Source organism: Leishmania martiniquensis, chromosome 29 (genome assembly GCF_017916325.1).
Source record: "Leishmania martiniquensis isolate LSCM1 chromosome 29, whole genome shotgun sequence".
In the NCBI taxonomy this organism is placed as follows: Eukaryota; Euglenozoa; class Kinetoplastea; order Trypanosomatida; family Trypanosomatidae; genus Leishmania; species Leishmania martiniquensis.
Window position 1 is genome coordinate 836136 of NC_090164.1, and position 14780 is coordinate 850915.

At 61.0% G+C, this 14780-nt stretch overlaps 3 protein-coding genes across 3 annotated transcripts; all 3 read right to left on the bottom strand.

Moving 5' to 3' along the window:
• Window positions 1–9136: 9136 nt before the first annotated feature.
• Window positions 9137–10696, bottom strand: LSCM1_04486 (uncharacterized protein; the record flags this gene model as incomplete). The annotated part of the gene is made up of 1 exon (XM_067321991.1): window positions 9137–10696. One exon carries the CDS (start codon window positions 10694–10696, stop codon window positions 9137–9139), a length of 1560 nt encoding a protein of 519 aa, XP_067177086.1.
• Window positions 10697–11193: 497 nt separating this feature from the next.
• LSCM1_04487 (uncharacterized protein) lies at window positions 11194–12159 on the bottom strand (the record flags this gene model as incomplete). The annotated part of the gene is made up of 1 exon (XM_067321992.1): window positions 11194–12159. The coding sequence occupies one exon, from the start codon at window positions 12157–12159 to the stop codon at window positions 11194–11196; it is 966 nt and encodes a 321-aa protein (XP_067177087.1).
• Window positions 12160–12649: 490 nt separating this feature from the next.
• On the bottom strand, window positions 12650–14767 carry LSCM1_04488 (uncharacterized protein; the record flags this gene model as incomplete). The annotated part of the gene is made up of 1 exon (XM_067321993.1): window positions 12650–14767. One exon carries the CDS (start codon window positions 14765–14767, stop codon window positions 12650–12652), a length of 2118 nt encoding a protein of 705 aa, XP_067177088.1.
• Window positions 14768–14780: the final 13 nt, after the last annotated feature.

Genomic DNA, 14780 nt, shown 5'->3' on the forward strand with positions numbered 1-14780 from the left:
TTTCAGCAAAGTTACCTCTGTCCATGTACCTACGGACTGACTGCTCTGACAGAACCTTCCGCAGCAATCTTGACTGCTGCGTTAGCGGAGCCTGCCGCAGCGACCGCCTGCTGAGCAGCACAGGACGGGACAAGATAAATCAGGGCCGCGGTTGGCCCTCATCGTTGATACTGCGCGCGCTGCCCACCGCAGTGGCATTGAGGAGATTCGCCCCATGGGGGGGGGAACTAAACGAAAATGCGATGGAGAAGAGGTTTCGATTTCGTCGCAGGTCCCCATCGCAGAGAAGGAGCACCCCATCCAGGGTGACGTGCTGGCGTATGTCGACTTGGCTTGGCGCTGTGCGGGGTGTGCAGGGAGCACCAACAGCAGTGATGGCGCGGCGCGCAACGCCGTGACGGACTTTGGGGCGATCGTAGCACGCCGAGTCGGCTGTACCTTGCTTTCAGCTCCTCAGTTTTGGTGAACGTATCTGTGGTACCATGCGCTCTCTTTCTTCGAGAGGATCTACTCCCATCTTCCAGGATACCGGCCGCTACGACAACTTGTGAGCGGGGGCGGGACTGCGCAGCATCGGGCTCAGCGCCTGAATTAGAAGCACACGGATATCGGATAGCCCCAACAGCAGCTGCTGGGGTCGCAAGGAGGGAGTTGACGTGCGCGCAGAACAGACCCGACACTGTAGTGAGTCTACACAAGTGCTGTAGGGCGGAAGACATTGGGCTCGAGCGAGGGTGTCGTGCTACAATTCTCATCGTTGATGACAATGTGCAGCAGCCGCCTCGGCAGAAATGAAGGTCTGCTGCGCGCGACACACGGGGAGTGCCACCTTCCTCCCTGCGGCATACGCGGCCGCGGCGCCCAAGCGCAGCCGATAGACTCCGGCGCACTCGAGAATATCATTCCTCACGCCACTAAATCGCCCTACTGCATTGCCGCCAGCATCGACCAGCACCGCGGAGGACGAGCAGGGACTATCTCAAGGGCCCTTATCTCAGACAGCAGTCGGGCGTCCTGACAATGCGGCTGCCCTTGTTGAATTCCACCACCGCAGCGACGGTTGAGCATTGGTACGTTAACACAACAGCGACGACATGCAAGTATGCATGTGAGGCCCAGCAGTCCTTCCCTCACGTGATACGAGCCGCGTTCTGTCACTCGATGAGACAGAAGCAGACGTATATGTGGGAAAACTGAGTGGCAAGGTGGAAGAAGCTGCCAAAGCCTCTTGACCTCCTTCGCCTGCCGCACGCTGTCAATGGCACTCAGTAGCTGCCCCAAAAGAACAGCACATATGCTGGAGGGAAGCGCCTGACGGGGCTAGCTCGATGAAGACTGCGTCCTCACCGCCATTGTTGCTATCAGCGCTTAGAGGTGAGCCACCACTCGTGAGCGCCGGTGAGGCAGAGCGCGCCGCGTGCCGCGCAGCGGTTCGTCCGCGAAAACGAGAGGGAGATTCGGACCTTTAGAGCCTTCGGCGGCAGCGAAAAGAAGTTGTCTGACGTCCCCTCGGACTCACCGGCACACGGACACACGCTCCATCCGCGAGGGCTTCGTCACCGTTCCTTTCGTTTCTGCTCCCTCTTCCCTTTGCTTGCCTGTTTCCTCTTCACTCGTACGGCAGCCGTTGCAGCACTGGTAGCCGCGTCCGAAGATAGTCAACAGATTCCGAGAGTTCGCGCAACTCGCGCAGCCGCTCCTCTGCCTCCCTCTGCGCGTGGCGTTCGTCCTTGCCGCCTGCCGCCACGCAGGCCGACGCCACACTTTGCAGGCTGTGCTGCACGCCCGAGTATATGCGTAGTACCTCCTCTACAATAGAGCCAAAGACAGCTGCCATGGATGCGCCACTCATCGAGTCCACTGCGTTCATCGTCAGTTCTGTGGCGCCGTCGATCATGCGCCTCTCCCAGTCCACCGGGTGCGTCTTTGGTACCTTTTCACTTGGTCCCTTCTTTCCATGGCCATCCTCATCGTCGACATCACCGTTGGCGAGCGTCTGCGCCATCTGCGCGTCCCGCACAGCTATCCGAAGACGCGTGTTCTCATCTTCGGCGCATTCCAAACGAGCGAGGACATCCGCGTGGGCCTCTTTTGCACTTGCCAGTGCAGTCTCCAAGGCCTCCTTGTCGCGCGCCAGCTGCTCTCGCTCAATGGCGCGAGGACGCAGCATACGGTTTTCCAGCACCAGCATATCTGTCGTCTCCGCAAACTGCTGTGCCGCAGCGTTCACCATCGGTCGGCCGTGAAGGCTCCAACTGTTCGTTACCTGCGCGCGCAGTGCGGCCATGTCGCTGCGCAGCTTATCGAGGGAATCATGAAGGATAGCCTGCAGGCACTGCTCATGTGCGTCGGCACACCGGAGGGCGGCCGCCACATACGCCGTCAGCGGCTTTCCCTGCTCTTTCCTCAAGGCAGCAAGCATGTTTCTTTGCATTCCGGCGAGAGGGGTGGACCGATATGGCGTGCCCGGCAAGCCGCGCAGTGCTTGCACAAGCGCGTCGCACAACACGTTGCGCTCATGCTGAAGCGACGCCAGCTTCGCGGCCAACTCCGCCAAATGATGCTTCTGAGCATCGATCTCGCTGGATGCGCCGGCAATGTCACTTGCAAAGCGCTCTTGCTCCTCCCGGCGACGTGCGAGCTCCGCGCGAAGTACGGTGGCATCCTCATCGAGACGGTTCAGCAGCATATTTTCCTGCCGCCCACGGTGCGCCAGGTTTTCTTTCAGAGAGTCGCGCTCCAACTTGAGAGAGCGAACCGCGTCACTCAGTAGGTGCAGCCGCCTGCCGATGGTGAGGTTTAGTAGATTGCTGCGGTAGCCCGCGAGAGCTTCCTCTGTCGCCGGGAGCGCCTGCTTCAGGTCTTCGATCTGTGTGGCCAGCATGGGTATCAGGGCCTCCCCGTACGTGGGTGGTTGTTTGGCTTCGTCGCCTTTGAAAGCACGGCCCCCAAGCAGCTGCAGCATCGTGTGACACGAAAGTCGCAGGTTGCGCAAGTCACCGATGCGCTCCCGCACCGTGGCCTTCGTGTTCTGCAGCACGCTGGCGAAGTCTCCAGGGCGCCGCGACGACCTCCTCTTATGGCGTTTTGTCTCCTGCTGCATGAGTCGCACCCCCACCTCTGGGGTGCGCTCAAAAGCGGGGAGCGGCTTCTGCTTCGGCTTGAGAGAACGCTGCGTCGAGTGTGTGGAAATGGAGGAGTCGTCGTCGTCGTCGTTGAAAGCGTGGTTCAGCCCATTCAGCATACACTCCGACTCCCGCTTCACCTCTTGCAATTCCTGCATCTTGACACGAATAAACGGCAGTACGTCGCTCAGCTTCACGTGTTTGCAGTCCCCCGGCATCGAGGCCACCAGGAAGTCGCCATGGAGACCATCCTCGGTGCCCAGCAGCTGCTTCACTTCCTGGACGGATGTGCCTGTCTCCTTGCATATCGCCTCTAGACGCGCGGCGAGCATGCGACTGTCCACACACTTTGGCCGCGCCCCCGTTCGTGTGTGACGCTTGGCTGCGTCGCCTTCCGTCGCTGCGACGGCCAAGGGCGACGTTGCGCTTTCCGCTTGTGCCATGCCGTTCGCTGCGTTCAGCTCCACATCCTCGGGAGAGCCGCCGAGGGCTAGAATGCCGAGCTGAACGGACTCCGACAGGTGCTGCAGGCAGCCAGCCATACCCTGCACATCTGCCACCAGCGACCGCAGTCGCTCCGTCGCAGCTGCGTCAGCGCTAGGCATGTTAAGAGGCCCCCTCGCGCTCCCGCGACGGGGCGACGAGCCCGAGGAACGTATCGCTATCAGTGGTCGGTTGACAACCGCCACTTTCCGCATCTCCTCAAGCGCTCGTGCCACCTCCGCACAGGACCTGCGCAAGGCAAGGCCGTTCGGTAACGATGCTCCGCTACATGCAGACGAGTGGGGAGCTAGGTGCTCTTCCTCGGGAGCAGCCGCGGCGGAGGATGACCACGGCTTGAGCTCAGTAAGCGCCGCCCAAAAGTCTGCTGCCGCCTGCTCCTTCGCCTTGGTGAGCTCGTCGGCACGCGCTTGCTGTTCCGCCGCGCTCTTCTTCAGCTGAGGAAGGCGGTCATACAAGAGGACTAGGCGTTCGTGCAGCTCCGCGACCACCTCCCACGTGGATGAATGGGCGGGGCCGAGACCGACACTGTCACCTCCCGACGCGGCTTCGGAAGTCACACCAGGTAAGCTAGCCACTCCTCCATCTGTGCTCAGTACCGGCAACGCATACACGGCCGCGTTTGCGCGCAGGTGCTCCTGAACCAGCCGCTTTCCCATTGAGTCGTTGGCGCCTAGTCGCAGCACGTACTTCACGTACTCGGCAGGGTCGCTGTCACGCGCTAGCATTGGTGGAGGCCTGTCATGAGCTTGCTTCAGAGTGGGCCATGCCCGCGACGACTCCTCCGAAGCCGCTGCATCACCCACACTAGACGTCAAGTGATGGAGGCGCGTCAGGCAGTCCTGTAATAGATCACGCAGAAACACACCGATGGCGTTGCTTGTGCGATGCGCAGCTTCCACAGCGGAGAGCCGCGTCCTCAAGTCATGGTGCGCCGCCGCCGCCGCCTCCATTGCGTCCTGCGCGGCATGACATTGGGTCTCAAGCTCAGCTACGACGACGTCGCGGTCCGCGTGCTGCCGCTGTAGGCCCTCCAGCTGTCGGCGCAACATCTGTATCGTGTTGCCACTCGACGAGTTTTCGGATTCGGCCGCGACCAGCTGCCTTCGCAGGCACTCCAACTCCTCGTACAACCGCCGCATCGCCTCTGCGTGCTCGCGCCGCAATTCCTCTCGCGCCTCTGTCTGCCCCTGAAGTGCAGCATCCTTCGCTCTATTCTCCTTCTCCAGCCGGCTTAGCTCCTCCTCGAGTTTCCTGCAGTGTTCGGCGCTCTCCTCCGTCTTCAGCTCCAGTGCTTGTAGCTGCTGCTGCAGATCCCTTTCAAGAGCGCTGCGGCCCTTGTCGAGGTCGTCGAGACGCTTTTGGAGGGCCCTCTCGTTCGCATTGCCCCGTGCCACCGCATCCGCCAGCTGCTCCTGCAGCTGACGCGCCTGCGCCCGCGAACGCACCAAGGCGTCAAGGAGTGAGCTTTCGGCAAGGTCGTCAGGTCTTTGAAGCGCCGCTGCGGCTACAGACACCGCAGCCCTCAGCGCTGTTGTCACCAGGTCGGCTGCTGGAGAGTCGACGGAGCCGCTTCGTGGCATCTCAGCTCCTCCTCCGACTGAGTCGGATGCCCTCGGTGCCGCCACAAGCCCCTTGGGGCGGCTCCTGTGCGCCGCTGGTGCCGAAGAAGACCCAAGTCCGAGCTCCTCAATATAGCTCTTGCCCACGGTGACAGCTATCATATCCTGCGCCCTTTTCAAAAGCTCGCCTAACTCCTCCGCTGGCACGTTGGACCCCTCCACCGCTGCTCGCTGTCGAGCTTGTAGGCACAAATCGAGGAGCTCTGCAGGCCTGTCATCCCCCGCGGCCGCCAGATGCTCGGCACTACGGCGTGCGCCGTCGATTTCCCCAGGCGTCGCCACGGCGCCCTCCGATCTCACAGTGTGCTGCCTTCGCGCCTGCAGAGCCTCGCCCCACAGACTCGTGGCCGACAGCTGCGTGGCAGAGAAAGGTTGCAATATGACGGCTGAAGTGCGCACCACCGCGGCGTACTGCTCGAGGTGCTCCAGAAGCTTAGCATGGCTAGCCTCCAGATCTTGGGTGCGGCGCCACAGCCGCTCCAGCGCCTCACTCACCCGCTCCGTTGCACCGTTGCCGGACCACAGCGATGTCAGCACCAATACCACGATCATGTCCTCGCAGAGGTTGCGCAGAGAGTCCGCGATGTTGCCTGAACGACTGGCACAGGCCTCAACCGACTCCTGCGGCTTCGCCATAAATTCGGTGTTTGCGGCACCGCGACCGCCGAGCGCGTCGATGGCGCGGAGGGCAGCATCCTGCAAGTCCTCCACGATGCGTGCAGATCGCTTGGCGTCCTGGTGCGCTGCCTGCATGGCGCTAACAGCAGCTTTGGCGCCTTTGACGAGCAGGCAAGGCAGCTTCTGGAAGTCGACGCTGGCCACATCCGTCGGGGTGGATGGCAGGCTGATCCTCGGCGGCGTTGCCCCGCTCACCGCCGAGGTGGCGGGCGAAGAACAGTCGAAGGTGACAACGGCGGCGGCGGCGGGGCGGCGACCACTGCCGGCGGTGCGGCGCGCAGAGAGGAGGCCCGATGCATTGGTCCTCGTCCCCACGTGCGAGATCGTCAGTGACAGCTCGCGGCTCGACTCCCACTCGGAATCGGCCGAGGAGTCCCACCGTCGTAGCGCGGATGCCGCCCCCAGAGCGGTACGCGTCGATTGCACTGCATACGCCAGCTCATCTCGCTGCGCCTTGATGGTGGCGGCCTCCCTTGCCTCTTCACTGAGTCGAACGTGCAGGCCCGAAATACACTCCTCGAGCGACGCGGGCGGCACCGGCATTTTGGCGAGTGATGCGAGGGAGACGAGTGTGCCGTTCACAGCGCCAAGAAGGGCCTCGGCGGTGTCCTTTGATTGGCGCGCGCTATTCACTGAGGTTTCGGAAGGCGGGAGTGGCTGTAGTGGGGCTCGGGCACCCGAGGCGCTGCGAGAATTCACTGGAGCGATGCCCCACTTCTGCAGCGATCGCAAACGCACACTCGACGGCCCTTCCAGTAGCTTCACCGCTTGCCGCATCGCCTCGCGCAGCTCGCCTACCTCTGTTCCGCGTTGCTGTTCAGATCCCTCGTGGCTGTTGCGGCTGAGCTCCAGGTCATTCTGCAGCTTCAACTGCTGCTGCAGCGCTGCATCCAGCTGACCACGCAATCTCTTCGTCTCATGCACTGCTTTTTGTAACTCCCGCTGCAGCTCCACGATAGAGTTTTCGCGCTCAGCAATCTCGACGGCATGGTGCTTTGATGTCTGCTGGTGGTGGAAATGCCACCACTTGAGCAGCATGCGTTGGTGCAGTCGCTCCTTGTTGAGCCCCTCGAGCATCTGCACGTTGGTGACGGCGCGCTGCTTGCGCTCACGCAGATTTGCGCGCCACTTGGCGAAGTACCGATGCGCCAAGGCGAGGAATTCTGCCTTTGACCGCAGCGGTACGTCTTGGCGCAGCCGAATCGCCGATCGCACATTCTCAGATGTTTGCCGTTGGGTAAACGCGAGCCAACGCATGAAGCACCGAGTGTACTCGTGGCGGAGTGAGTTGCGCTTCAGCATCGTGGAGCAACGCTTCAAGTGTGTCTGCACTCTGCGCTCTCGGATGGCGGCCGCCCATGCCGAGAAAGCCCGACTCGCATGGAGAAGCTCATTGCTGCGCCCCAGAAGCCGTGCTGTGTGTACCTGCTTTGCCCTTTCCGTGGCCGCCACCGCCCCAGCCGCCGACCTACTGCACCGCGCGCTCCTTGTCGCGGGGTCCATCATGAAGGCGATCGCAGTAATGAAAGATGAGGAAGCGATAAATGCCGCAGGGTGCGCGCGCACACACAGAAATACAAACACACAACCGCCACCACACTTACAGACACACCCACGCAGGCACGGCTACACAGCGACGGAGAGCGGTACCAAAGTGAAATAGACAACGCTGAGGAGGGGCGGGGGAGACGCGGAGTACGTGTGCTAAGCAGCAAACAGAAGAGAGAGGACGGATACAGCACAGGCGAGGTGGACGTGTGTAAGTGTGTGTGCGCGTGTGTGGAAGGGGGCGGAGGGGGACAGAGACCTCAAACATGCTCCTCTTGACGTCCGCGCGATAGCCAGCGCTAGCCTGGGCGAGGGAGGAACGGGCAGGGGAGCGACACCAGACGAAGGAAATGCCTAACAGCAACAAAGCGTTGTAGGAAGAACCGAAGGGGAGGGGGGAGCGGAGAAGAGCAGAAAGAGAAGGGAAGCGGATCGCGGAGGCGCGGGGGGGCGCGCGACGACGCTGGCACCGATAGGGCGTGCTCCAGGCACGAAAAGGAGGAGAGGGATGCGGCGATTGGGCGTCACACACAGACCAGCGCACAACCCTTCACCAACGCGATCATCCATGCAATAGGCGCGCAGGTGCCAAGCGATCAGCGAGTGAATGAGGGGGGACCCAGAGGCACGCGTGACAAGATATACGACTTACAGAGCACAGCGACGTGAAACAGAAAACACACAATGATGCCGCAGAGGTGAGAAGAGCGGACGAGCTCACGCTGTGAGCAGTTACACACGATTAGGCGTCTGTATTTCTTGGGAAGTGAATCAGATGACGCGTCGCGGAGTGACTGTGAAGTGTATATGTGTGCGTACCCAAAAAGCTCCGTTTTATTTTTTCTGCGCTCTTGCGTTTTGTAGAATGGCGATGGGCGAAGAGGGCTACACGCGTTCCAGTACGCATACAGGAGAGGACGTAACCGAACGCACACGTGAGGGCGAGCAGCGTGGGGTGATGCGAGGAAGAGGGGGAAAGTGGGAGGAAGGGCGGCTGCACATGTCGTGTACAAGTCAGCGTAAGACAATACAACACGAGACGATTGTTGACGTGCGACAGGGCAGGAAAGAGGCAAAGCCGCAAGATGGGAAAGGCAGGAAAGACGCAGCGACGCCTCTGCCTTCCCCAATAGAAACCATTCGCAGTCGTAGGGAGCGATTCGTCATGCAACCTGTGATGGGCGTCTCAGGAAAGAGAGGGGCAGTGAGTGAGCCAGTGGGCTATGGCTGCTCTCGCACATCACGAAAAAAAAAACTGTTTTTTTTTCCAAATTGATGCCGCACCCTTTAGCACAGTGGCTGAACAACAAAAGCTGAGGTGACGATCAACTAAAGATACGAGGGGCGGGTGATGTCGAGTGGTGGTGGTGGAGGGAACAGAAAGGGCCGTAACAGAGAGGAAAGACAATAGCAGAAGCAGAGAAGCGGATGCCAGAGAAATGGGAAGACACTGTGAGGGGGTCTGTGTGCGAAGACGGCTATCCTACTGCAAATGGGGGCAACAGAGATGCCGACAACGCGTAGTTGTGAGAATGAGGAAAGAGAGGGGGGAGGGGAAGGGAGAGAGGAGGTGACATCCGAGCGCGTCGTGCCTCTCTTCCTACCAAAGCGCGTCGCTTTACACCACACCTCCCCCATGCTGTACAGCGCGTGGCCACCCCCTCAGCCAGTGAGCACAAAGTCCATCAAGTGTACAAGATGATGGTAATGCGGAGGGAGGTGTGGGAGCTGTCGCACCGCCAGCTGCGCGTGGCCCTCCCAGTGTTTCTCAGCCATCGCCTGCGCTTCGGCGCGAGTGTGCGCGGATCCAGAACTGCGCTGCAGCTCCCCTTGAGTAGGGAATCGCGCGTGAAGTCGCACGAGAAGCGCGAAGCACGCCAAACCTTCCACAACGACGCGGCTGGTGGGTACGGCTGGCATTACAGTCTCTGACGCCAGTGTCGATGGTGACTGCGCGCACACTACGTCCTTCTCGCATGTTTCGGTGCATTTGGCACCTGGTGATGCATCAGGTACGCCGGCAGCTGCGGTGTTGAAGCAGCCACGTAGAAGGAGCGCCGTCGTTTGCTGGAGAACGGTGAGGGCGAACAGCCTCCATTCAGCGTGGCTGCTCCCATGACCGCCTGTGAATGCTTGCGTTGGCGGCTGAGAAACGGTTTTCTCGCTGAGACGGCGACGGACAGAATCGCAGGATAGCGTCTCACTCTCGTCGAGGCCGGCGCCTATCGCGGGCTGGGCGCAGGTCTGTAGGTGATACACGGCCGCACACATGGCGTTGGCCCAGTGCCACAGTCCTTCCATGCAGAACACCGGGGCTAGCCCGGGGTCCGGCAAGTCGCTCTCAAATCCGTGAGCTGCCGCTATCGCCCCCTGCGTGCGATACTCCTTGGCTTCCTGCGGCACCAGAAGGCGGACATACACACGCAGCAGCCACACCGCCGCCGTCGCCGGCGGCATCCGGTGCGCTGCAACCATCTGCTGCACGACATCAGGGAGGAGGTGGGCTCCAAAGTAGTGCACCGGCGCGGCAATCCTACTCAGCGCTGTGTCTTCGACTGCAACACTGCTGCCCTCAAACCACGCGGCTGTCTCTTCGGCAGCGGCAACTAAAGCAGCCGCATAGGAAGCGGAAGCTGTCCCGCCGCGGCAGGGGGAGCGCAGAGGGTATCCGATTGAGAGAAAATAGTGCAGCAACAGTGGAGAGGACAACGGAGGCAGGGGTGCTGCGGTGTTGTCGGACGCGAAGCTTGGCGGCACCTGCCGTGGAAGCGAAAACGGGCCGCCAAGCAGGTGCGAAAAAGCAGTCCCTAACAGCGAAGCATACGTAGACGGCAAGACGTTATCAGAGACATCAAGAAGACACCCCGCTTGAGTGCTCTCACGCGAGTTTACGCCATTGCCCGGCCGTTTTGTGCCCTCGCCCCGGTGGCGGCGAATTTCTCTGTACAGGTCTATCGCAGAGCGCTCCCAGTCGTCGAGGACAACCCCACAGCTACCGTCGGGGCGACATCGGCTTCTGGCATTGACCTCACGGAGAGTTCCCTCTACAGCACAAGACGTGACGGATCCGTCTCGGGCAGCTATTCGTGCGGGTCTCCGCTTGGGAGACTGCTGTGCGGCGCTGCAACTGCCACCGTTGAGAGTATCGTGCCGCACCTCACCGTCAAGCACCAGCCCCCAGTTCGTTAAAGGAGGTGGTGCTTCTAAAGACATGCCGCTCATTGACGGACGGCGGCCGTGCCGTTGCGCCGTATGGTGTGCGTTCTTGAATAGCTGCTCACGTGTCTCGTGGGCGGCGGCGCGGGAGGCCTTTTTTTTCACTCGGTGCCATAACAGAGGGGGAGGGGGGACAGGGAGACGGGACATGGCGCGCGGGCGAGGATGCCCTCACGAGCCCCCGAGGGGCGCATCAAAAGAGAGCTGAATCCTACAAGAATCCAGCGGGACATCACTGCTGCGCGTGCAGTGGCGTTTGACCAGCAAGGGTGACCGCAGTTCACCAGTGGCGGTGAATGGGGAACAGGAGCGCGCGAAGCTTTGCGCGCTACCTCGTCGCCTCAGCCTCGATACTGCCCCGCACATGCGCAGCATCGGCTATGGACAAAGAAAAGCGATGTTTGGGGCAACAGCTGCGTGATCAGGGCGTGAAGAACGTTGCGTCATGCGGCGCATCGACCACAGAGGGCGAGCTAAACAAAACAACAGGGCAGTGAAGGGGGCTACCCCGACACAATGCAGACGTCCATAGGCGCCTCCATCGACTTGATGCGCTCCTGAGCAACGGTGAAGAGTTGTAAAGTGACATCTGGCGAGGCGGCGTAAACGAATAGGCGCAGCGGCGGCTGCTCTTGCTGCAGACGCGCACGCGCGACATGACATAGATGATGCCAGCATTCGGGGCAGGGAAAAATGGTAACCGCCTGCGCCGCTTCTAGACCTGCAGTGCTGCAAGCCGTCGAACAAGAGCTGCGCGTGACTGGCGCAAGCCCGTGCATCTCCTTTTCCGGCCCCACCTCCTGATCGGACGCTCCATGTGAAGCGCGGGAGGCAAGGAGAAAAACGTCTGCCACATCGGCGTAGTTACAGCCGCTGGCAGCCGCGGCGCCGAGCGCGTTCTGCTCTGCACAGCCCTTCAAGATTCCCCGCAGCGTTTCCCCGGGAAAGTTGACCCGCTTGTGAAACGCATGGTTGACCCCTGTGAAGACCTCGTCACCGCACGTGGCGGCATTCCCTTCCGCAGGAAGCGCATGGTGGTGGGTAGAGGCGATTACCCTACTCATGACAAACAGCTCGCCATCGAGTGCGTGACCGTGCTGCGTCGAGGTACACCTTTGCAGCGGTTGCAACACCGATCCCTCTTCGGTGTCTAGCTGGGGATACGCTTCCCTAGCCCTGGCAGCCGCCACCGCCGCTTCGCCCGGCGGCTGTCGGATGCTGGACAAACGATGCAGCAGTCCCCTCAAGTGAGTAAAGTGAGCCCGCTGCGCGGCGGTGAGTTGGTGCACTGCCTTGGAGAAGACACGCGCCTTGGGGCTCCCTGGCAGATGTCTAAGCCCAGCCGCACTCCCCCCGCCTCGCTTGGTACTGCTGCTGCGTACCGGGCACGCCGCCAAAGAGGCACCCGCACCCACACCGGTCGCCCATCTTGGCGAAGCAGGATGTCTATCCACCGCGGCAATGCACATGAACCGTACGGAGTGAGCGAGCGTGGATATCTTGCTAGGTGGAAAGACCACCGGCGGCCCCCAAAATCGCCGCGGCACGACTTCGCAGCGGCTGGAAGTGCGATGGAGAGGCATGGCATACACCTTTTAATTTGCGCGTGATGGGCGACCCTGTAAATGCAAGGTGCTGCGTCGCACCGTTGCTGCGAGCGAAGACAAAAAACACTAGGGAAGTGCACGCTCGGCACCGCTGAGAGAGGAATAGGGTGAAGGGAAGAGGATACAGTGCACATGAGAACGCCGCAGGGCACATAAAGCAACTGAAGAGGAACCGTCAATAGAGGCGGCAGTCACAGCGAAAGGGTCCGCTTATGGATAGAGCCGCACCCGACGCACGCGTAGGTTTCTCAGGTTCGCCCATGCTATTCTTGCGAACGGATTGGTAGCGGTTGCTTCGCGCTTCGTGTTCCACTGATGGCTTCCACAGCACGCGCCTCTGAGCACGCAGGCGTTACTCTTTACTGAAGTCAACCCGACCTTCTACTGATACAGCACTTTCTGGTGGCCTCTTCCAAATCTTTGCCACATAGAGAAAGCTCGACTGAAAGGTGCGAGGCCAGAAGCGACTTCCCAACGCGACGTTACCGTCCACCTCAGTGGCGCCGTAGTTGGCACCATCTGTACAAGCATACCTGTCGCGCCCTCTCTGGACTGTGCCGTAGTCGAACACATGTGTGTCCAGCATTCGCTGCAGATCACACCGCTGTGCCTCATTGTCCATCTTCACACAAGCTGCGACGCTGTTGTCGTCAGTAACGCGACCCCTACTCGTTTCCTCTGCTTCATGCGCGTAGGAGAAAGCTGGCACCAAAACGGCGGTAGGCCTTCCCATGATGTCGTTGCCTGTGGAGCTGCAGCGCGCGTTGCTCCGGTCAACCACCTCAGGGGCTGCGTTCGCCCGCTCGAGAAATCGGCCCACGACAAATTCGTTCTGCAGCCATGAGTAGGAGCAGGTGGCGTACACGAGCGTCCCGCCTGGTTGAAGTTGGCGATAGCCGTTGTCTAGAAGTCGCGACTGAAGGGCAAAGAGAGAGGCGGACGGCGAAGAGGAGGCGTCGCCCTTGCCGCCGTCGCGGCTGCCGGTATGGAGGCTTGTCATGGGCTGCTCCGATGCTGATCGCGCCTCTTCTCTTGGAGACTCGGTGACACCCGCCTCGACGCCAAGGTTCATGTGGCGCATGCGGTACTCGTTGTGAACACCTATGCCCTTCTGGATAGTGGATGCAGCCGGAGACGCCGCACGCGCATCAGGTGCCGAGTCACGCCCTCCATGAGCGGCACGCGTGTGCTGCTCGCCGAGGAGCATGTGGGCAACAGAGCCATCGTGCGAGCATTCCGCATCCACAAGAACGCGGTCGAACAGGAGTGGCTGTGACGAGGGCAATGGCGTGGTGGATGACTGTGCCACTGCTGAGCCACACGCCTTTTCCTGCAACCATTCACTTACGATGGCGCGGGTGCGGGCAGAGGCGTAGACCACGGATGGCGGCGGAATCGACTTCATTTCATCACAAACCGCAGACCCGGCTGCTCTCAAACCGACGCGGCCTCGCTTCAACCCCGAGGTTGCTGCTGCCGCGTAGTTCCGACGCTGAAGCTGTCGCTTCTCCGCCGTTGTCAGCCCTGTTTCAGCATCCACGGCAGATCCAGTGAGGTCGAGCGCCGCTGCTGCGCGTTCCATGGAGAAGCGGCACCCATCGTCAGCGAAGAGGCATACAGGAAGAGGCGAATCGTGGCGAGTGCTGACGCACTCCTGCAGCGTGGGCCGCTGCTGCTGCTTTTTCAGTGTGGATCGAGTCCTATACAGACGAGAGAGGCTCACGTCCACGCCGACAACAAGTCCGTCTGTGCTCAATGGTGGCGTGGCGCAGATCGGCGATTCGCTCCCGCTCGTGGGACCCCTCGACACTGCATCCGCCAGAAGCCCCAGTTTCATTCCAGGGGCACAGCACAGGTCCAGGATACGGTCCCCCTTGCGCGGATGCAGAGAGACCACCGCCGCTATCGACGTCGCATCCATCGCAAGCAGCGTCCCGTCGAGAAAAAGGGGGTTGCCACCCATGGCGTACGACCACGGGAGGCTAAAAACACTGCGTGGGAGCCATGCTACTGGCTCAACTGATGTCAGGGGTAGACCTGTTAGTGTTGCGAGGCCCAGGCGTAGCACATCGGCGCGCGCAGCATTGCCACTAGCGAAGCCGTTTGCGCCTGAGGATGGGATAACGTCGTCCGCAGGCAGCGACACTGTCGTTGTGGCACCGGCGCACTGCGCGGTTGGGGGCGCATTGGCCACCTCTTTTGCAAGAGGCAGAAACGTTTCTGTCTTTATCAGCACCGCCTGCGAGGGCGTTCGTTGGTAGGGGAGGGCTTCTGCTCCAGCGCGAAGTACGCGTTCCTCGCACCTTGGGTTGATGCGGACGTAGCGGCGACGTTGTTCATCGACGAGTAGCGCCCGCGCATCAGCAAACACTTCGGGTGGTATGCATCCATCCTCGCAATGACGGATAAGCTCAGCCGAAAAGGTGCACGGGTAGTGGCAGCGTACTGCATCATCGACACCCGCAGTCATGGGATGACGACGA